General features: G+C 48.9%; 1 protein-coding gene across 1 annotated transcript in view; it reads right to left on the minus strand.

Moving 5' to 3' along the window:
• The window catches only part of DNAH17 (dynein axonemal heavy chain 17), a 7,556,186-nt gene that overhangs the window by 5,394,302 nt on the left and 2,137,919 nt on the right, over positions 1–23,965 (minus strand). The window contains exons 19-20 of the mRNA XM_069201738.1: positions 14,368–14,493; positions 13,958–14,065 (exon numbers count right to left, since the gene is read on the minus strand). Coding sequence (XP_069057839.1) covers positions 13,958–14,065; positions 14,368–14,493 — 234 coding nt within the window. The remainder of the gene's footprint in view (positions 1–13,957; positions 14,066–14,367; positions 14,494–23,965) is intronic.

The raw sequence follows: 23,965 nt of genomic DNA on the forward strand, positions 1-23,965 counted from the left end.
TGGATCAACGCTGGGCCAACGGAATTGGTGACGAGCGACATCGTTCCGGCTCCGGGTCATCGGGTATGAGTATGGGATCGATGTTGATTGTGGGCCCAACCGACGTCGGGAGCATCGACGTCTGACCCGACGCCGGGGAAGATTGTCGTGGTACGACTGGCGTCAGGACAGATCCAGAGCCGAGGCCGAAGCCGACGGCTTTGAAACGAAAGTGATCCCAAATGCCTCACCTGTGCCCGAAGGCTCCGAAGGTGGGTCGGACCGCCCAAACCTGAGGCGCATGGTTTCGTAAAACTCTGAGTTGGGCGGGGGTGGCTCTGGCTCCTGAGAAGTCGGGGAATCGCGGAGCTGACCCAGAAAAAGGCTCCGTTGATGGAGGCCTAGAGCATCGATGCTCTTCCTGCGTCATATTATCCGATCGACGGGGTGAAGTCGAAGTGAGGAACCAGGAAAGATAGAATCCCCACCCGGGGTCTCCTTCCCAGCGGTGGAGGGACACCCTAGTCCTCAGGGTCCGTTTAGCAGAGAGTACACAAATCAAGCGGAGTCACCAACTGGAGGAATAAAGAGACGTTTATTACATGAATTATAGCTCGAGCTAATACAGAGTCCCAGGACAGTCAAGTGACTATCCTACGGAGGCTGCCCCTTCACTCTGGGGCACCCAACCTTATATACACACAAAACTGCTTTGTCAGAGGACAACTCCACCCCTAGCGTATTCAAGGTCCTCTGCGGCCTTCAGAATATTTCAGGGATACACGTGTGGTGGGAGAAGGTACAGATGCAGCTGGCAGGAGGTGGCAACGACCTGTACGAACCTGTTCTGGCAGTTACTGATTAAGCACAAACATTCTCGGAACTACGGTTAGAACAAGTAAATTACAGCGATAAGCAGATTGCAGCCCAAGGCTGTGAACACAAGGTCAATCATCAAAGTTCAGGAGGTTTGTCGAGCACATGGCAACATAATAAAGATAAACAGATGCCTAGCAGCTATGGTGTATGATTAAGTTTATGTACATTTTCTCAGAAGAACACTTGTCTTTCTTCCACTTCTTTTTGTGACGTGAATGTCCCGATGACTTGGAGGATTAAGAGTGCTGGTGACTCAACGGGCGATGTCAAGACCTTCCTCTCGAACTGGACAGTGAGCGCCACGGTGTTGAGTGTCGGGCTGCCATGAGCTTTAGGGTCTGTTCCCTCAAAGCCTTCGGGTTCATGGGCCGACACTCAGAGCACGACTTCGGGTTGTGATCGCGCTCCAAACACCATAAGCACACGAGGTGCGGATCCGTCACCGACATAGTTCGGTGACCGGAGTCGCAGGGCTTGAATCCAGTCTTGCAGGACATTCCTCAACGCATCCACAAACTCGTCAAAAATACGACAAAAATGACAACGTAGTCAAAAAATGACTGAGGTAGCTCTTCTCTGGATTTGCGCATAGGCTGCCGCGGAAAGAAAATAACTGATGTCAGCGCGCCGTTGTGGCGCCTATATACGACCGCGATGTCATCACGGCGAGCATGACACCAACGACACCCGCGGAGTCGACCGGAGCTAACTGACGGCGCGCAGAGCTATTGCTCGGAGAAAAATTCTCCAGATCCAGTCTGACGCCTGGGGAAATTCAAAGGTGAGGAATCTGCAACTAGAAGAATCTATCAGATAGAGGGTGTAAGAGGCTGGCCCGGCTTGTAATGGTACCAAAGGTACTTACACCTTGTGCCAGGTCCAGTTATCCCTTATTAGTAGAATAGAGGTGTTTCTAGCAGCTTAGGCTGATAGAAGGTAGCTATGGCAAAGCAGCTTAGGCTGAACTAGGAGACATGCAAAGCTCCTACTATACCACTTATATCATGTGCACAATATCATAAGAAAACACAATACGCAGAGTTACTAAAAATAAAGGTACTTTATTTTATGACAATATGCCACAAGTATCTCAGTGAGTACCCTCAGTAAGAAGGTAAGTACTATACACAAGTTATATGTACACAAACCAAAATCAGGTAAGTAAGAGTCAGAAAAGTAATGCAAACAGTGTAGAATTACAATAGGTTGCAATAGGAGAACATAGGTCTAGGGGCAACACAAACCATATACTCCAAAAGTGGAATGCGAATCACAAATGGACCCCAGACCTTTGGGAGCTTGTAGAGGGTCGCTGGGACTGTAAGAAAACAGTCAGGGTGTCCAAGATACCCCACTCCAAGACCCTGAAAAGTAGGAGTAAAGTGCACCTACTACCCCAGGAGAGCACAATAGTCGTGATAGAGGGATTCTGCAAGAACAACAAACATCAGCGGTGTACTGACAATGGATTTCCAGACCCGAGGACCTGCAAGGCAAGGGGACCGAGTCCAATAGTCGCGACAGTGTCCAGGGGGGGCAGGGACCCAGGAAACCCCGGATGAAGGTGCAAGGAAGCTGCCTCCGGATGGAAGAAGCTTGATATTCTGCAAGAAAGAAGAGGAATAGGAACTTCTCCTTTGGAAGACAGATGTCCCACGTCGCGTTGAAGGTTTCAGAGGTGTTCCCACGCAGAAATACTGCAAACAAGCCTTACTAGCTGCAAGGGTTGCGGTAGAGGTTTTTGGGTGCTGCTGAGGACCAGGAAGGACCAGGATGTCGCCTTTTGGAGGAGGAGACAAAGGGGGCGCTCAGCAACTCAGAGAGACCTCACAGAAGCAGGCAGCACCCACAGAAGTACCCAACAGGCACTTAGAAGAATAGTGAACAGGAGTCCACGTGAAGTTACAAAAGAGGGTCCCACGACGTCGGAGGCCAACTCAGAGAGCTGTGCACTGCGGGACGGAGTGCTGGGGACCCAACCTAGGCTGTACATGAAGGAAATCCTGGAAGAGTGCACAGGAGCCGGAACAGCTGCAAATCAAGCAGTACACAGCTTTGCAGTCTAGCGTGGGGAGGCAAGGACTTACCTCCACCAAACTTGGACTGAAGAGTCACTGGACTGTGGGAGTCACTTGGACAGAGTTGCTGTGTTCCAGGGACAACGCTCGTCAGGATGAGAGGGGACCCAGAGGACCAGTGATGCAGTCTTTTTGTGCCTGCGTTAGCAGGGGGAAGATTCCATCGACCCACAGGAGATTTCTTCGGAGCTTCTGATGCAGGGTGAAGGCAGGCTACCCCCAGAGCATGCACCACCTGGAAACAGTCGAGAAAGCCGGCAGGATTAGGCGCTACAATGTTGCTGGTAGTCGTCTTGCTACTTTGTTGCGGTTTTGCAGGCGTCCTGGAGCAGCCAGCAGTCGATCCTTGGTAGAAGGCGAAGAGGGAGATGTAGAGGAACTCTGGTGAGCTCTTGCATTCGTTATCTGAAGAATTCCCCAAAGCAGAGACCCTAAGTAGCCAGAAATTGAGGTTTGGCTACCAAGATAGGAGGACTGGCTAACAAGAGAGGTAAGAGCCTATCAGAAGGAGCCTCTGACATCACCTGCTGGCCCTGGCCACTCAGAGCAGTCCAGTGTGCCCCCAACACCTCTGTTTCCAAGATGGCAGAGGTCTGGGACACACTGGAGGAGCTCTGGGCACCTCCCCTGGGAGGTACTGGTCAGGGGAGTGGTCACTCCCCTTTCCCTTGTCCAGTTTCACGCCAGAGCAGGGTTGGGGGATCCCTGAACCGGTGTGGACTGGCTTATGCAGAGATGGGCACCATCTGTGCCCATCAAAGCATTTCCAGAGGCCGGGGGAGGCTACTCCTCCCCAGCCCTTCACACCTATTTCCAAAGGGAGAGGGTGTAACACCCTCTCTCTGAGGAAATCCTTTGTTCTGCCTTCCAGGGCCAGGGCTGCCTGGACCCCAGGAGGGCAGAAACCTGTCTGAGGGGTTGGCAGCAGCTGCAGTGGAGACCCCAGAAAGGCAGTTTGGCAGTACCCGGTTTCTGTGCTAGAGACACAGGGGATCATGGAATTGTCCCCCCAATACCAGAATGGTATTGGAGTGACAATTCCACGATCTTAGACATGTTACATGGCCATGTTCGGAGTTACCATTGTGACGCTATACATAGGTAGTGACCTATGTATAGTGCGCCAGTGTAATGGTGTCCCCGCACTCACAAAGTCTGGGGAATTTGCCCTGAACGATGTGGGGGCACCTTGCTAGTGCCAGGGTGCCCACACACTAAGTAACTTGGCACCCAACCTTCACTAGATGAAGGTTAGACATATATGTGACTTATAAGTTACTTATGTGCAGTGCTAAATGGCTGTGAAATAACGTGGACTTTATTTCACGCAGGCTGCAGTGGCAGGCCTGTGTAAGAATTGTCAGAGCTCCCTATGGGTGGCAAAAGAAATGCTGCAGCACATAGGGATCTCCTGGAACCCCAATACCCTGGGTACCTCAGTACCATATACAAGGGAATTATATTGGGGTACCAGTATGCCAATGTGAATTGGTAAATTTAGTCACTAGCCTGTAGTGACAAATTTGGAAAGCAGAGAGAGCATAAACACTGAGGTTCTGGTTAGCTGAGCCTCATTGAGGCAGTTAGGCACCACACAGGGAACACATACAGGGCACATACTGTGAGCACTGGGGCCCTGCCTGGCAGGGTCCCAGTGACACAAGGACTAAAACAACATACATACAGTGAAATATGGGGGTAACATGCCAGGCAATATGGTACTTTCCTACAGAGGGTACTTTCCTACAGATATACTTGTCAAGTTTGGTGTCCCTGGAATCACAATTTAAAATCACAACTTATAGTGAAGTCAGATTTTAAATTGCAATTCTGGAAATGCCACTTTCAGAAAGACAACATTTTTTTACATTAGCCATTTAATGCCTGTTGCCTGTCTTTGGTCACTTGTCTGGGGTAGGTGACAGCTGAGCTTTGTGTATTCCCCTTAGACAGCTACACACAGTGGTAGCTTAGGTGTGACTTGATGGGCCATCCCGGGAGGATGGGAGGGAAGAGCTGAGCAGAGCCTCACTTCCACCTTAATAGGCTGTGTCCTGTGCCCTGTAGTTAGTATAGAGCCATGGCAGGAAGTGTAGGACCTCTGTGCACTTCAAAGGCCTGTCTTTGAAGGCTTCCCCCTTCAAAAGGTCCAACTAGGTATATGTACTGGACCTCTGACATCACCAACACAGTACACTTCTGGACCTATGAATACTCTGCCAGGAAGAAAGACCGTTGTGCAGCTGAAGGACCGCCACTCTGCTAGACTACTGCTTTGCTGGACTCCTGCCTTGCTGTGCTTCCCTGCTGCATGCTGACTAGGAGTAGTTCTCTCTGGACCTGCACTGACTGGTGCACAAAGAAAAGATCTGACATCAGTGTGCTGGGGTAAATAGGCACCGCGCATGTCATTTCCGGCGTAGACGACACCAACGAAGCCATGCAGAGCTGAATGACACAACCTACCAGCGCTCAGGGGTACTGCTCACGAAACAAAATCCAGATCCAGTCTGACACCTGGGGATAATTCTAAGGTATGGAATCTATAGCAGAAGGCTCTATCAAATAAGTCCACATCTGATGATGAACTTTGATGCATTTTGCTCATCAGCAATTATTTCAGAGAGAATGTCTCCAACTTCCTCCCAGAACATGGTGTACGAGGCTGGCCCACAGTGTGGTGGACACCTATGGTGTTACACCATATACTGGATCCAGGCAACCCTTATTAGATAGTGTTAAAGTGTCTAGGTTGCCAGGGCTCTCTGGTGGTAACTGTTGTGAGCAGCCAAGACTTATCTAGGAGGAATGTGAAGCACTTGCAACACCACAATATTCACACAGTAACTTATCACACATGAAAGGGACCACACAGTGTTGCAAAACTAAAAGGTACTTTATTACAGGAACACCAAACTAGATTACTATAGGCAGACACCCTACGGGAGGTAAGTTCACACAAAATATACACAGGCAAGTATTAGGAAATAGCATATAATAGCAAGGGCCCTATAGGAGGGCCAAAACGTATACTAAAAAAAGTGGTATGCAAGAATGTGTCCCCCGCCAGAGGATATGGAGTAGTTAGCCAAGGGCTGGGAGAAAGTGGAATTCCACGAGGTAAGTATTTAGAAGACCTCCAGCAACCAGGAGAGCAGAGGTAAGTTACATGGTCGTCCTATAGTCTAACATGGGGACTCAAAAATGAAATATTTCAAGAACATGACCAGCCCGGTGGAGCCCAAGGGCAGATTCTGGATGAAGAGGACCTACAAAAGAAGGAGACAGAGTTGAGTCCATGGAGGAGTGTCCAGGTGGGGCAGGAGGCAATGCCCATCCTTCTGTGAGTGAAGATCCGGGTCGATGGTGGTGGTGCAGAGGAGTTCCTGAAGTCACCTAGGAGCTGTCCCTCAACAGTCACCGGATTGCAGACGGGTCAGTGGTCAGGAGGGCCACCGACGAGCACAAGCAAATGCAACTGGAGCTGTTAGAGATTTGCAGTGCTGATGAGGGCCAGCAAGGTCCTGGGGACTCAACCCTTGGAGGGGAGTCTGGGCAGACCCTAAGAAGACAGAAGAGCCAGCAGAAGCAGTTGGAGTCTCCGCGAGCAACCCTCTGGTAGCAGGCACAGTAAGTCACAGTGAGGCCCAGGCAGCACACCCGAAGAGGCGACCCACGTCGCTGGAGCATCAGAGAGGAGACTTTCCTTGCAGAGGTAAAGGGTTGAGCGCTGGGGCTACTTGGAGCCTAAAGATCCCTCGGAGCAGGAGTCAACAAGCCTTGGTTGCTGCAACAGTCGCTGTGAAAAGGGATTCTGTCCTGGAGGAAGAGATAAGGACTCACTGTCTCCCAAGTTGGACAGGAGGCAGAGGGGACCCAAGGGACTCCTCAGAACCACCACTTGTGTCTTCAAGGGTCCAGAGCACAGCAGATCCCAGCAGCAGGAAGTCATTGCCTTAGGTGCCTTCAGATGCAGGGGAGTGACTCCTTCACTCAAGGGAGATTCCTTTTTGCTTCTTTGGTGCAGCTGAAGTCTTGCCGACCCCAGAGGATGCACAGTTGCGGAAATGTTGCAAGTTGCTGACAGGAGTCGCAGAAACATAACTTGTTGAATAAGAGAGGCAATTTCCATGTGTTACTCTGGTGCAACTCTTGTTCCTCCAGGTTCTGTTCAAGGTTGATCATTCTGGAGTGGCTGCTTCCTGGGCAGAACAGGGTGGTGTTTCCATTTCAGATATTTGTGTAGCAGCTACCTGGGCTTATTAATCAATAATCAATAAATAACTTTATTTCGGCTGAAAGCCATAAAAGTATCCAATAAATAACAGACAATTACCATGCAATAAGATTATAAATGATAAAAAACACAATTTCCACATAAAACATTAAAAAAGACCTGGGCTTCTCAATCAACCTTTGTGGATCATTGCAGGTTGAATTTGGCTCAAGGTTCTGAATTGAGTTTTGGTACAACCGTTGTGTCTTCTAAATCTGCAAGAACCTGTTCTTTTTTCTTTGGTAGGTTCATCTTACTTGTTTGTTGATGTTTATTAAATGTTGTGAAGCATGACTTCTGTCTTTTTGTCTATTTTCTGTATATGCTTGGATATACTTACCTATAGTAAGGAATAGGACAAGTAATGGATGAAGGTAATGCTCATATTACTTACCGTAATCTTCATTACTCTGATTCTTAATTCCTAGTCCCATTACTTAGGTTCCCTGCTTCCTTCCCTTTTAAGGTTTTTTGGTGAGTGATTGCGGAGGCTCGCTATGTTCAAGAAGTACCTTGGCCTTGTCTGATTTTAGTAGTAAGGGAGTGTAAGGAAATGCCTCCTTGGCATGGTTACTCCCTGACTTTTTGCCTTTGCTGATGTCAAGTTATGATTTGAAAGTGTGCTGAGGCCTGCTAACCAGGCCCCAGCACCAGTGTTCTTTCCCTAAAACTGTACTTTTGTCTCCACAATTGGCACACCCCTGGCATCCAGGTAAGTCCCTTGTAACTGGTACCCCTGGTACCAAGGGCCCTGATACCAGGGAAGGTCTCTAAGGGCTGCAGCATGCCTTATGCCACCCTGGGGACCCCTCACTCAGCACATGCACACTGCTTGCCAGCTTGTGTGTGCTGGTGGGGAGAAAATGACTAAGTCGACATGGCTCTCTCCTCAGGGTGCCATGCCAACCTCACACTGCCTATGGCATAGATAAGTCACCCCTCTAGCAGGCCTTACAACCCTAAGGCAGGGTGCACTATACCACAGGTGAGGGCATAGCTGAATGAGCACTATGCCCCTACAGTGTCTAAGCAAAACCTTAGACATTGTAAGTGCAGGGTAGCCATAAGAGTATATGGTCTGAGAGTCTGTCATACACGAACTCCACAGCACCATAATGGCTACACTGAAAACTGGGAAGTTTGATATCAAACTTCTCAGCACAATAAATGCACACTGATGACAGTGTACATTTTATTGTGAAATACACCCAGAGGGCATCTTAGAGATGCCCCCTGAAAACATACCCGACTTCCAGTGTGGGCTGACTAGTTTTTGCCAGCCTGCCACACACCAGACATGTTGCTGGCCACATGGGGAGAGTGCCTTTGTCACTCTGTGGTCAGGAACAAAACCTGTACTGGGTGGAGGTGCTTCTCACCTCCCCCTGCAGGAACTGTAACACCTGGTGGTGAGCCTCAAACGCTCACCCCCTTTGTTACAGCGCCACAGGGCATCCCAGATAGTGGAGATGCCCGCCCCTCCGGCCACTGCCCCCACTTTTGGGGGCAAGGCTGGAGGAGATAATGAGAAAAACAAGGGGGAGTCACTGGCCAGTCAGGACAACTCCTAAGGTGTCCTGAGCTGAGGTGACTGACTTTTAGAAATCCTCCATCTTGCAGATGGAGGATTCCCCCAATAGGATTAGGGATGTGACCCCCTCCCCACAGGGAGGAGGCACAAAGAGGGAGTAGCCACCCTCAGGGCTAGTAGCCATTGGCTACTAACCTCCAAGACCTAAACACACCCCTAAATTGAGTACTGTATTTAGGGGCCCCCAGAACCCAGGAAGATGGATCCCTGCAACCTGAAGATGAAGAAGGACTGCTGACCTGAAGCCCTGCAGAGAAGACGGAGACACCAATTGCTTTGGCCCCAGCCCTACCGGCATGTCTCCCCACTTCGAGAAAAACTGCAACAGCGACGCATCCCACAGGGTCCAGCGACCTCTGAAGCCTCAGAGGACTACCCATCATCTAAAAGGACCAAGAAGCTCCCGAGAACAGCGGCCCTGTTCAATAAACCTGCAACTTTGCAACAAAGAAACAACTTTTAAAGACCACGTTTCCTGCCGGAAGCCTGAGACTTTCCACTCTGCACCGACGCCCCCGGCTCGACCTGCGGAAAACCAACACTACAGGGAGGATTGAGCCCCCACAGCGACACCTACAGAGGAAATCCAAAGGCTCCCCCTGACCGCGACTGCCTGTTTCAAGGAACCCGACGCCTGGAAAACACACTGCATCCGCAGCCCCCAGGACCTGAAGGAACCGAACTCCAATGCAGGAGCGACCCCCAGACGGCACTCTTCCTAGCCCAGGTGGTGGCTACCCTGAGGAGCCCCACCCCTTTGCCTGCTTGCATCGTTGAAGAGACCCCCGGGTCTCCCCATTGAATCCTATTGAAAACCCGACGCCTGTTTGCACTATGCACCCGGCCGCCCCTGTGCTGCTGAGGGTGTAATTTCTGTGCCTGCTTGTGCCCCCCTGGTGCCCTACAAAACTCCCCTGGTCTGCCCTCCGAAGTCGCGGGTACTTACCTGCTGGCAGACTGGAAACGGGGCACCCCTATTTCCATTGAAGCCTATGTGTTTTGGGTACCACTTTGACCTCTGCACCTGACCGGCCCTGAGCTGCTGGTGTGGTAACTTTGGGGTTGCCTTGAACCCCCAACGGTGGGCTACCTTGGACCCAACTTTGAACCCTGTAAGTGTTTTACTTACCTGTGAAATTAACATTTACTTACCTCCCCCAGGAACTGTTGATTTTTGCAGTGTCCATTTTTAAAATAGCTTATTGCCATTTTTGCCAAAACTGTACATGCTGTTGTGATAATTCAAAGTTCCTAAGATACCTGAGTGAAATACCTTTCATTTAAAGTATTGTTTGTAAATCTTGAACCTGTGGTTCTTAAAATAAACTAAGAAAATATATTTTTCTATATAAAAACCTATTGGTCTGGAATTGTCTTTGAGTGTGTGTTCCTCATTTATTGCCTGTGTGTACAACAAATGCTTAACACTACCCTCTGATAAGCCTACTGCTCGACCACACTACCACAAAATAGAGCATTAGAATTATCTCTTTTTGCCACTATCTTACCTCTAAGGGAAACCCTTGGACTCTGTGCATGCTATTTCTTACTTTGAAATAGTACATACAGATCCAACTTCCTACAGGGAGTATGCTGTTGGTTTTTTCTTTTGCTATTTTTAGGGTGGGAGTGTGTTTGATCGGTGTGACAGTTGTAGGCCTCAACTCACATAATGCATATAGTAAGTAATGGGATATTGCGGGCGACTGCCCCAGGGGTACCACTGCAATCTGTATTTGGGAAATCATGTACAGCTGCTGCCACCAACTGTAGCTATTACTTCTGCTATGGTAGGGTGTAGCTCTCCTGTCTTAAAGCGTGATAAAACATTTCCAAAGTAAGCAAAAATAATTGTCACTGCCACAGAGTGTAGGAAAGTACCATCTTGCCTGGCATGTTACCCCCATTTTTCACTGTATATATGTTGTTTTAGTTGTATGTGTCACTGGGACCCTGGTAACCCAGGGCCCCAGTGCTCATAAGTGTGCCTGAATGTGTTACCTGTGTAGTGACTAACTGTCTCACTGAGGCTCTGCTAATCAGAACCTCAGTGGTTATGCTCTCTCATTTCTTTCCAAATTGTCTCTGACAGGCTAGTGACCATTTTTACCAATTTACATTGGCTTACTGGAACACCCTTATAATTCCCTAGTATATGGTACTGAGGTACCCAGGGTATTGGGGTTCCAGGAGATCCCTATGGGCTGCAGCATTTCTTTTGCCACCCATAGGGAGCTCTGACAATTCTTACACAGGCCTGCCACTGCAGCCTGAGTGAAATAACGTCCACGTTATTTCACAGCCATTGTACACTGCACTTAAGTAACTTATAAGTCACCTATATGTCTAACCTTTACCTGGTAAAGGTTAGGTGCAAAGTTACTTAGTGTGAGGGCACCCTGGCACTAGCCAAGGTGCCCCCACATTGTTCAGAGCCAATTCACTGAACTTTGTGAGTGCGGGGACACCATTACACGCGTGCACTACATATAGGTCACTACCTATATGTAGCTTCACCATGGTAACTCCGAATATGGCCATGTAACATGTCTATGATCATGGAATTGCCCCCTCTATGCCATCCTGGCATTGTTGGTACAATTCCATGATCCCAGTGGTCTGTAGCACAGACCCTGGTACTGCCAGACTGCCCTTCCTGGGGTTTCACTGCAGCTGCTGCCAACCCCTCAGACAGGCAGCTGCCCTCCTGGGGTCCAGCCAGGCCTGGCCCAGGATGGCAGAACAAAGAACTTCCTCTGAGAGAGGGTGTGACACCCTCTCCCTTTGGAAAATGGTGTGAAGGCAGGGGAGGAGTAGCCTCCCCCAGCCTCTGGAAATGCTTTGTTGGGCACAGATGTGCCCAATTCTGCATAAGCCAGTCTACACCGGTTCAGGGACCCCTTAGACCCTGCTCTGGCGTGAAACTGGACAAAGGAAAGGGGAGTGACCACTCCCCTGACCTGCACCTCCCCTGGGAGGTGTCCAGAGCTCCTCCAGTGTGCTCCAGACCTCTGCCATCTTGGAAACAGAGGTGCTGCTGGCACACTGGACTGCTCTGAGTGGCCAGTGCCACCAGGTGACGTCAGAGACTCCTGCTGATAGGCTCCTTCAGGTGTTAGTAGCCTTTCCTCTCTCCTAGGTAGCCAAACCCTCTTTTCTGGCTATTTAGGGTCTCTGTCTCTGGGGAAACTTTAGATAACGAATGCATGAGCTCAGCCGAGTTCCTCTGCATCTCCCTCTTCACCTTCTGATATGGAATCGACCGCTGACCGCGCTGGAAGCCTGCAAACCTGCAACATAGTAGCAAAGACGACTACTGCAACTCTGTAACGCTGATCCTGCCGCCTTCTCGACTGTTTTCCTGCTTGTGCATGCTGTGGGGGTAGTCTGCCTCCTCTCTGCACCAGAAGCTCCGAAGAAATCTCCCGTGGGTCGACGGAATCTTCCCCCTGCAACCGCAGGCACCAAAAAGCTGCATTACCGGTCCCTTGGGTCTCCTCTCAGCACGACGAGCGAGGTCCCTCGAATCAAGCGATGCTGTCCAAGTGACCCCCACAGTCCAGTGACTCTTCAGCCCAAGTTTGGTGGAGGTAAGTCCTTGCCTCCCCTCGCTGGGCTGCATTGCTGGGAACCGCGACTTTGCAGCTACTCCGGCCCCTGTGCACTTCCGGTGGAAATCCTTCATGCACAGCCACGCCTGGGTCCACGGCACTCTAACCTGCATTGCACGACTTTCTAAGTTGGTCTCCGGCGACGTGGGACTCCTTTGTGCAACTTCGGCGAGCACCGTTTCACGCATCCTTGTAGTGCCTGTTTCTGGCACTTCTCCGGGTGCTACCTGCTTCAGTGAGGGCTCTTTGTCTTGCTCGACGTCCCCTCTCTCTGCAGGTCCAATTTGCGACCTCCTGGTCCCTCCTGGGCCCCAGCAGTGTCCAAAAACGCCAAACGCATGATTTGCATGTAGCAAGGCTTGTTGGCGTCCTTCCGGCGGGAAAACACTTCTGCACGACTCTCCAAGGCAAGAGGGATCCGTCCACCAAAGGGGAAGTCTCTAGCCCTTTTCGTTCCTGCAGAAACCTCAGCTTCTTCTGTCCAGTCGAAGCTTCTTTGCACCCGCAGCTGGCATTTCCTGGGCATCTGCCCATCTACGACTTGCTTGTGACTTTTGGACTTGGTCCCCTTGTTCCACAGGTACCCTAGATTGGAAATCCACAGTTGTTGCATTGCTGGTTTGTGTCTTTCCTGCATTATTCCTCTAACACAACTCTTTTGTCCTTAGGGGAACTTTAGTGCACTTTGCACTCACTTTTCAGGGTCTTGGGGAGGGTTATTTTTCTAACTCTCACTATTTTCTAATAGTCCCAGCGACCCTCTACAAGGTCACATAGGTTTGGGGTCCATTCGTGGTTCGCATTCCACTTTTGGAGTATATGGTTTGTGTTGCCCCTATCCCTATGTTTCCCCATTGCATCCTATTGTAACTATACATTGTTTGCACTGTTTTCTAAGACTATACTGCATATTTTTGCTATTGTGTATATATATCTTGTGTATATTTCCTATCCTCTCACTGAGGGTACACTCTAAGATACTTTGGCATATTGTCATAAAAATAAAGTACCTTTATTTTTAGTATAACTGTGTATTGTGTTTTCTTATGATATTGTGCATATGACACTAAGTGGTACTGTAGTAGCTTCACACGTCTCCTAGTTCAGCCTAAGCTGCTCTGCTAAGCTACCATTATCTATCAGCCTAAGCTGCTAGACACCCTATACACTAATAAGGGATAACTGGGCCTGGTGCAAGTTGCAAGTACCCCTTGGTACTCACTACAAGCCAGTCCAGCCTCCTACACAGAGTGCTCTAAAGGGCAAGCTTGGGAGCCGGATCTTCAAAAAGGAAGGTCATTTTATTCAGTTATGAGCGTGAGGAGAATGAGCTGAACTATCTATAATGACAGTTACCGATAGCTAATAAAGCCATAAAGGCGTTCTTTACTGAATTATGTTATAAAATTGTACTCAATAATTTAGAAAAAACACGGTTTCTACTTCCAAAAATTAAAGAGAATGGTACACCACCTCATAGACTCACGCAAATATGCCCGCATACAAACTGTTATGAACATAAAGAAAAAGAAAATAACTGCACCTGCTTTTTGTTGTAATCTTTAATTGCATTTTCGTAACCTTCCTCAAGTCTGGAAAATGCTATCCCAACTTCTGTGGTCCACCATATTTGTGTGCCGGTTAAAGCAACCTGTTAAAATTAGTAACAATAAAACAAGTTAAAATAGCACGTTTACAATCGGATGCATGAAATGGGTGCAACTTGAAATAGATAGTTTGTCTGGGATACACCCAGTTGCTGGGTAAATCGCAAGACTGGAGAATAAGCGCGGTTTAAGTTAATGTATTATCATGAGTTTTTGTTCAAAGTTTAATTGTTTTATGGGTTAATACAAATGCGGAAAAAGTCGTTTCTCCGTAAACTGCAACCACGAACAAATCGTTTTGGTAAACACTGAAGGGCAGCAAAACTCAAAATATTCGGTTTCATACCTGGGCAGGATAATCAAATATCCATTGTTCTCTTGGCTTGTCTTCATATGTTATAACCGCTTCTGATATATTATGGCGTAAAGTAGCACACATTCTCTCGAGCACTCGATTTAACCAGATTTCAACCTGTTATCAAAGACATCAGCAAGAAAAGATCAAACAAAAGCACTGATTACACTCCCCAGGATAAAGTGAACTAGTCCAACTGACGCCACATTAGCGTAAATATAGTTAACATTTGCACAACAGATGTTCTTCCAGCTCAGGTTTACATTTACTTTCCATTACAAAAAGAAATGTTCAGGCACGTCTGGATTTTACCAAGAGAAAACACAATGAAGTGTTCCAGAAAAGTTGTCGGTCAGTCAAGATGGCGTGCCCAATGGCTCTTGAAGCTCAAAGACTGCCATACTCTATGATGCTCACACGCACATCTCTAAAAGCAAAGCACGGTGCTAAGCGTTTATGAATTTTAGGCTCTGCCGTGACCAAACAATTTCCAATATTAACTGAGTCGACTGCAAAACCTCAGTTAAATTTTTGAGTGATTACTCTTATCACAACCATTTTCAGAAAATCGGTGTCTCTGAAAAGAATATCATTCCTGGAGAAGGATCATTATTCTAGTATTAAGTGTGTTGGAGAGTAGGGGTATATTGCCTAATGATCATAACTAGTGAAAATAATATTTCACCTTTACAGCTCATAGCCCTCAAGCTTCAAAATAGAATACGCCTTTCCTTTAAATAGTGAAAACTTTGCAGATTCGCTATCCAGTGGTGGCTGCCGCTGAATGGGGATGGCGGGGAATAAAAAAAAGGGAAAAAAAAACCACTTACCTCTTTCCTAGGGGCGGAGACGGGTTGGTCTCCTTCATCCTCTTCCTGGAAGCAAACAGGCTTCCAGACTCCAATCCAATCACAATGCTGCTGTCACCAGCATGACAAAAACAACAGATGATAGATGGAATGGAGAGCAAATCAAACATTCACCCTAAGTCACAGATCTGGGTTTAATCCATCAGTTTTTTTGCATGCCAGGCCATTCCAGTTTGGACCCAGCCATATGCAAATCATTCTTGACCCTGTTCCCCAAGGGTACAGTCCAGCCCAAGCTGCCAGGCCGGGTCCTCCCTGGACCAGAAACAAGCATCCTGGGACCAGTTTCAGGGTATCACCCTTCATCAGCCAGACTAGCTTGAATCTGGTGGCATAGCAAGCACGAGACCCACTTCTAGGCATACCGTTCCCACTTGGGGCGACAAATGCAAAAACAATAGATGATGGACGGAAAGCAGAGCAAATCAAACATTCACCCAGTCACAGATCTGGGTTGTAGGAAGTTGGCTCTGTATATACTATCTCAAAGTAAGAGATAGTGTGCACAGAGTCCAAGGGTTCCCCTTAGAGGTAAAATAGTGGCAAAATTAGATAATTCTAATGCTCTATTTTGTGGTAGTGTGGTCGAGCAGTAGGATTATCAGAGGGTAGTGTTAAGCATTTGTTGTACACACACAGGCAATAAATGAGGAACACACGCTCAAAGACTTAACTCCAGGCCAATAGTTTTTATATAGAAAAATATCTTTTCTTAATTTAATTTTAGAACCACAAGTTCAAGATTTGAAGTAAGTACATATAATGCAAGGTACTCTACACAGGTAAGTTAGGAACTTTGAATTAGAGCAATAACGTGCAGTTTTTGTAAACATGGCAATAAGCTATTTTAAAAGTAGACAGTGCAAAAATCAACAGTTCCTGGGGGCGGTAAGTAATGGTTAGTTTGTGAGGTAAGTAAGGCACTTACAAGTCTCAATTCCTGGGCATAGGCAGCCCACCGTTGGGGGTTCAAGGTAACCCCAAAGTTACCACACTAACAGCTCAGGGCCGGCCAGGTGCAGAGGTCAAAGAGTGCCCAAAACACATAGGCGCCTATGGAGAACAGGGGTGCTTCGGTTCCAGTCTTCCAGCAGGTAAGTACCCGCGTCCTCGGGGGGCAGACCAGGGGGTTTTGTAGAGCACTGGGGGGGACACAAGTAGGCACACATAACACCCTCAGCGGAACAGGGGCAGCTGGGTGCAATGTGCAAAGCAGGTGTCGGATTTTGTATTGAATTCAATGGAGGGACCCGGGGGTCAATCTGGCATTGCAGGCAGGGCACAGGGGGGCTTCTTGGGCCAGCCACCTACTTGGCTAGGCAGAGGGTCGCCTGGGGGTTCACTCCTGCACTGAGGTTCGGTTCCTTCTGGTCCTGGGGGCTGCGGGTGCAGTGCTTGGTCCAGGTGTCGGGTCCCTTGTTACAGGCAGTCGTGGTCAGGGGGAGCCTCTGGATTCTCTCTGCATGCATCGCTGTGGGGGTCCAAGGGGATCGTCTCGGGCTACTCACAGGGTCGCAGTCGCCTGGGAGTCCTCCCTGTGGTGTTGGTTCTCTGGATCTCAAACCAGGGGCATCAGGTGCACAGGGTGAAGTCTCACGCTTCCGGCGGGAAGAGTGAAGTCTTTGGAGGTTGCAAGAAAGTTGCAAAGTTGTTGCTTGTTGTTGAGCAGAGCAGCTACTCACGGGAGTTTCTTCATCCTTAGGCTCAGGGCAGTCCTCTGAGGCTTCAGAGGTCGCTGGTCCCTGTTGGATGCGTCGCTGTTGCAGGTTTTCGAGTCAGGAGACAGGCCGGTAGGGCTGGGGCCAAAGCTGTTGTCGTCTTCCGTCGTCTCTGCAGGCTGTCAGGTCAGAAGTCCTTCTTCTTGGTTCAAGTTGCAGGAATCTGATTTCCTGGGTTCTGGGGTGCCCCTAAATACTAAATTTAGGGGTGTGTTTAGGTCTGGGAGGGCAGTAGCCAATGGCTACGGTCCTGGCGGGTGGCTACACCCTCTTTGTGCCTCCTTACTGAGGGGAGGGGGGGCACATCCCTAATCCTATTGGGGGAATCCTCCAAAACTAAGATGGAGGATTTCTAAAGGCAGGGGTCACCTCAGCTCAGGGCACCTTAGGGGCTGTCCTGACTGGTAGGTGACTCCTCCTTGTTTTCCTCATTATCTCCTCCAGCCTTGCCGCCGAAAGTGGGGGAAGTGGCCGGAGGGGCGAGCACCTCCACTAGCTGGGATGCCCAGTGGCGCTGTAACGAAAGAGGTGAGCCTTTGAGGCTCACCACCAGGTGTTACAGTTCCTGCAGGGGGAGGTGAGAAGCACCTCCACCCAGTACAGGCTTTGTTCCTGGCCACATAGTGACAAAGGCACTCTCCCCATGTGGCCAGCAACTTGTTTGGTTGTGGCAGGCTGGCAGAAACTGGTAAGTCTAACACTAGTAGTCGGATTGGTATTCAGGGGGCAATTCTAAGATGCCCTCTGGGTGCATTTTACAATATATTCCACACTGGCATCAGTGTGCATTTTCTGTGCTGTGAAGTTTGATACCAAACTTCCTAGATTTCAGTGTAGCCATTATGGAACTGTGGAGTTCATGTTTGACAAACTCCCAGACCATATACTCTTATGGCTACCCTGCACTTACCATGTGTAAGGTTTTGCTTAGACACTGTAGTGGCATAGTGCTCACGCAGCTATGCCCTCACCTGTGGTACAGTGCACCCTGCCTTAGGGCTGTGAGGCCTACTAGACGGGTGACTTACCTATGCCACAGGCAGTGTGAGGTTGGCATGGCACTCTGAGGGGAGTGCCATGTCGACTTAGTCATTTTCTTCCCACCAGCACACACAAGCTGTGAGGCAGTGTGCAAGTGCTGAGTGAGGGGTCCCCAGGGTGGCAAAAGACATTCTGCAGCCCTTAGAGACCTTCCATTGCATCAGGGCCCTTGGTACCAGGAGTACCATTTACAAGGGACTTACCTGGGTGCCAGGGTTCTGCCAATTGTGGAGACAAAGGTACAGTTTAGGGAAAGAACACTGGTGCTGGGGCCTGGTTAGCAGGGTCCCAGCACACTTTCAATCATAACTTGACATCAGCAAAAGGCAAAACGTCAGGGGGTAACCATGCCAAGGAGGCATTTCCTTACAAGTTACATCAGACTCATGGGTTCTAAACATTGTGAGAAAAGGATATGCTCTCCCTTTTCAGGAGTTTCCTCCTCCCATCCCTCCCCGTCCCTCATTTTGTTCAGAAGACCATCTCCTGTTGTTCCAGCAGGAGGTTCAGACCCTATTGTCAAAAGGTGCGGTGGAGTTGATTCCAGAGCAGGAAAGTGGTCAGGGTTGTTATTCAAGATACTTCCTGATCCCCAAGAAGGGCGGTCGTTTGAGACCAATCCTAGACCTGAGGATTTTGAATTGGTTCCTCAAACAGGAAAAATTCAAGATGCTGACTCTGGCACAAGTACTTCTGGCATTGAACAAAGAGGATTAGATGGTGTCTGTCGACTTGCAAGATGCGTACTTTCATATCCCTATACTCAAGTCGCACAGGAAGTATCTCCGGTTTGTGGTGGGGTCACAACACTACCAGTTTGGTGTCCTTACGTTTGGTCTTACTTCAGCACCTCGAGTCTTCACAAAGGTGATGGCAGTGGTAGCAGCAAGTCTCAGAAGGAAGGGGATATCGGTATTCCCTTACCTGAGCGATTGGTTGATCAAAGGCAAGTCTCCATAGCTTGTGTTGCGTCACTTGCAGATCATAACTTTCGATAAATATACCCAAATCTCACCTGGAGCCCTCTCAATGCCTCCTGTTCATAGGGGCACTACTGGATACAACATTGAATCGGGCCTATCCTCCCCTTCAGCGGATCCAGGATATTCAGGCGTTGATTCCAGTGTTTCAAAATGGAGCGGTTGTTCCAGTCCTCAAGGTCTTACGCCTGCTCGGTCTGTTCACTTCTTGCATTCTGTTGGTCACTCATGAACGTTGGCACATGAGGGCTTTCCAATGGTGCTTCCATAGGCAGTGGTTTCAACACAAAGGGGATCTCGAGGAGTCTTTAACTAAACATTACATTGAAAGGACAAAGGACTTTTGCCTGGAAGATCAGATGTTTGTGGGGTATATTGGACAGAGGAAGGGCAGAGCAGTCCAAAAAAGAACAATCTCCAGGTGGGTTATCCTTTGTATCAAGATCTGCCACTCGTTGGCGAAAAAGGTTCCCCCTGAGGGTATCAGAGCCTACTCCACCAGGGCTAAGTCTGCTACTTCGGACCTGGCAAGGGGGGTTCCGGTGACGGATATTTGCAAGGCAGCAACTTGGGCGTCCCTCCATGCCTTCGCAAAGCATTACTGCTTGGACTCTGAGGTTCGGAGGGACAGCCATTTTGCACAATCTGTGTTGCAGGACTTATTGATGTAATCAGGCAGGCACTCACCTCCGAGTGTGGTACTGCTTTGGGACTCTATTCTATCCCGACACCTGGAACCAACACTGCACCCACAGCCCCCAGGACCTGAAGGAACAGAACTCCAGTGCAGGAGCGACCCCCAGGCTACCCTCTGCCTAGCCCAGGTGGTGGCTGCCCCAAGGAGCACCCCCTGTGCCTGCCTGCATCGTTGAAGTTACCCCCGGGTCCCTCTAATACTTCCTATCTAAAACCCGACGCCTGTTTGCACACTGAACCCAGCCGCCCCTGTGCCACTGAGGGTGTACTTTCTGTGCCTTCTTGTGTCCCCCCGGTGCCCTACAAAACCCCCCTGGTCTGACCCCCGAGGACACAGGTACTTACCTCCTGGCAAACTGGAACCGGGGCACCCCTGTTCTCCATTGAAGCCTATGTGTTTTGGGCACTTCTTTGACCTCTGCACCTGACCGGCCCTGAGCTGCTGGTGTGGTAACTTTGGGGTTGCCTTGAACCCCCAACGGTGGACTACCTATGCCCCAACTTTGAGACTTGTAAGTGTTGTACTTACCTTCAAACCTAACTTTTACTTAACTCCCCCAGGAACTGTTGATTTTCGCAGTGTCCACTTTGAAAACAGCTTATTGCCATTTTTACAAAGACTGTATATGATATTGCTTTTATTCAAAGTTCCTAAAGTTTCTAAGTGAAGTACCTTACATTTAAAGTGTTACTTGTAAATCTTGAACCTGTGGTTCTTAAAATAAACTAAGAAAATATATTTTTCAATATAAAAACCTATTGGCCTGGAGTAAGTCTTTGAGTGTGTGTTCCTCATTTATTGCCTATGTGTGTACAACAAATGCTTAACACTACCCTCTGGTAAGCCTACTGCTCGACCACACTACCACAAAATAGAGCATTAGAATTATATATTTTTGCCACTATCTTACCTCTAAGGGGAACCCTTGGACTCTGTGCACACTATTTCTTACTTTGAAATAGTATATACAGAGCCAAATTCCTACATTGGAGGATCAGCGGTGGGGTCTGTAGGAAAGTACCATCTTGCCTGGCATGTTACCCCCATATTTCACTGTATATATGTTGTTTTAGTCTATGTGTCACTGGGACCCTGCCAGGCAGGGCCCCAGTGCTTATAAGTATGTGCCCTGTATGTGTTCCCTGTGTGATGCATAACTGTCTCACTGAGGCTCTGCTAACCAGAACCTCAGTGGTCATGCTCTGTCTGCTTTCCAAATTTGTCACTAACAGGCTAGTGACCAATTTCACCAATTCACATTGGCATACTGGTACACCCATATAATTCCCTAGTATATGGTACTGAGGTACCCAGGGTATTGGGGTTCCAGGAGATCCCTATGGGCTGCAGCATTTCTTTTGCCACCCATAAGGAGCTCTGACAATTCTTACACAGGCCTGCCACTGCAGCCTGAGTGAAATAACGTCCACGTTATTTCACAGCCATTTACCACTGCACTTAAGTTACTTATAAGTCACCCATATGTCTAACCTTCACCTGGTGAAGGTTGGGTGCAAAGTTACTTAGTGTGAGGGCACCCTGGCACTATCCAAGGTGCCCCCACATCGTTCAGGGCAAATTCCCCGGACTTTGTGAGTGCGGGGACACCATTACATGTGTGCACTGTACATAGGTCACTACCTATGTACAGCGTCACAATGGTAACTCTGAACATGGCCATGTAACATGTCTAAGATCATGGAATTGTCACCCCAATGCCATTTTGGCATTGGGGGGACAATTCCATGATCCCCCGGGTCTCTAGCACAGAACCCGGGTACTGCCAAACTGCCTTTCCATGGTCTCCACTGCAGCTGCTGCTGCTGCCAACCCCTCAGACAGGTTTCTGCCCTCCTGGGGTCCAGGAAGCCCTGGCCCAGGAAGGCAGAACAAAGGACTTCCTATGAGAGAGGGTGTAACACCCTCTCCCTTTGGAAATAGGTGTGAAGGCTGGGGAGGAGTAGCCTCCCCCAGCCTCTGGAAATGCTTTGATTGGCACAGATGGTGCCCATCTCTGCATAAGCCAGTCTACACCGGTTCAGGGATCCCCCAGCCCTGCTCTGGCGCAAAACTGGACAAAGGAAAGGGGAGTGACCACTCCCCTGACCTGCACCTCCCAAGGGAGGTGCCCAGATCTCCTCCAGTGTGTCCCAGACCTCTGCCATCTTGGAAACAGAGGTGTTTGTGGCACACTGGACTGCTCTGAGTGGCCAGTACCAGCAGGTGACGTCAGAGGCTCCTTCTGATAGGCTCTTACCTCTCTTGGTAGCCAATCCTCCTTCCTAGGTAGCCAAACCTCCTTTTCTGGCTATTTAGGGTCTCTGGTTTGGGGATCTCACCAGATAACGAATGCAAGAGCTCACCAGAGTTCCTCTGCATCTCCCTCACCACCTTCTGCCAAAGGATCAACCGCTGACTGCTCAGGATGCCTGCAAAACCGCAACAAAGTAGCAAGACGACTACTAGCAACCTTGTATCGCTTCATCCTGACGGCTTTCTCGACTGTTTCCAGGTGGTGCATGCTCTGGGGGTAGTCTGCCTCCTCTCTGCACCAGGAGCTCTGAAGAAATCTCCGTGGGTCGACGGAATCTTCCCCATGCAACCGCATGCAACAAAAGACTGCATCACCGGTCCTCTGGGTCTCCTCTCAGCATGACGAGCGTGGTCCCTGGAACTCAGCAACTCTGTCCAAGTGACTCCCACAGTCCAGTGACTCTTCAGTCCAAGTTTGGTGGAGGTAAGTCCTTGCCTCCCCACGCTAGACTGCATTGCTGGGTACCGCATGATTTGCAGCTGCTCCGGCTCCTGTGCACTCTTCCAGGATTTCCTTTGTGCACAGCCAAGCCTGGGTCCCCGACACTCTAACCTGCAGTGCAAAACCTTCTGAGTTGTCTTCCGGCGTCGTGGGACTCCCTTTTGTGACTTCGGGTGGACTCCGTTTCACTTTTATTCTAAGTGCCTGTTCAGGTACTTCTGCGGGTGATGCCTGCTTCTGTGAGGGCTCCCTGACTTGCTGGGCACCCCCTCTGTCTCCTCATCCAAGTGGCGACAACCTGGTCCCTCCTGGGCCACAGCAGCATCCAAAAACCCTAACTGCGACCCTTGCAGCTAGCAAGGCTTTTTTGCGGTCTTTCTGCGTGGGATCACCTCTGCAAGCTTCTTCACGACATGGGACATCCATCCTCCAAAGGGGAAGTTCCTAGTCCTCTTCGTTCTTGCAGAACACCAAGCTTTTTCCAACTGGTGGCAGCTTCCTTGCACCCTCAGCTGGCATTTCCTGGGCTCCTGCCCACTCTCGACATTGTTGCGACTCTTGGACTTGGTCCCCTTGTCTTACAGGTACTCAGGTCCGGAAATCCACTGTTGTTGCATTGCTGGTGTTTGTTCTTCCTGCAGAATCCCCCTATCACGACTTCTGTGCTCTCTGGGGGTAGTAGGTGCACTTTACACCTTTCAGGGTCTTGGGGTGGGCTTTTTTTCTAACCCTCACTGTTTTCTTACAGTCCCAGTGACCCTCTACAAGCTCACATAGGTTTGGGGTCCATTCGTGGTTCGCATTCCACTTTTGGAGTATACGGTTTGTGTTGCCCCTATACCTATGCGCTCCTATTGCAATCTACTGTAACTTTACATTGCTTGCATTACTTCCTTTTGCTATTATCTGCATAATTTTGGTTTGTGTACATATATCTTGCGTATATATCCTATCCTCATACTGAGGGTACTCACTGAGATTCTTTGGGCATATTATCATAAAAATAAAGTACCTTTATTTTAAGTATATCTGTGTATTGTGTTTTCTTATGATATTGTGCATATGACACCAGTGGTATAGTAGGAGCTTTACATGTCTCCTAGTTCAGCCTAAGCTGCTTTGCCATAGCTACCTTATATCAGCCTAAGCTGCTAGGAACACCTCTTCTACACTAATAAGGGATAACTGGACCTGGCACAAAGTGTAAGTACCTCTGGTACCCACTACAAGCCAGGCCAGCCTCCTACAGGGTCTAAGACATTGCATTTGCTGGACTACTCAGCCAATACCTGATCACACAACTAAATTCCAAAAATTGTCATTGGGAACTGATTTTTGCAATTTGAGCTATTTTTCTCAATTTGTATAAGTCCTGCTAGGGCCTTGTGTAAGTCCCTGTTAGCATTTCTTTTAGAGTTTAAAACGTTTGTAAAATTTTGGATTAAGATCTAGAGATAGTTTTAGATTCTTAAAAAGTATCCCAACTTTTAGAGAAATAATGTCTAGTACAGATGAGATGGTGGTGGAAC

The sequence above is a fragment of the Pleurodeles waltl genome, chromosome 7, assembly GCF_031143425.1.
Source record: "Pleurodeles waltl isolate 20211129_DDA chromosome 7, aPleWal1.hap1.20221129, whole genome shotgun sequence".
In the NCBI taxonomy this organism is placed as follows: domain Eukaryota; kingdom Metazoa; phylum Chordata; class Amphibia; order Caudata; family Salamandridae; genus Pleurodeles; species Pleurodeles waltl.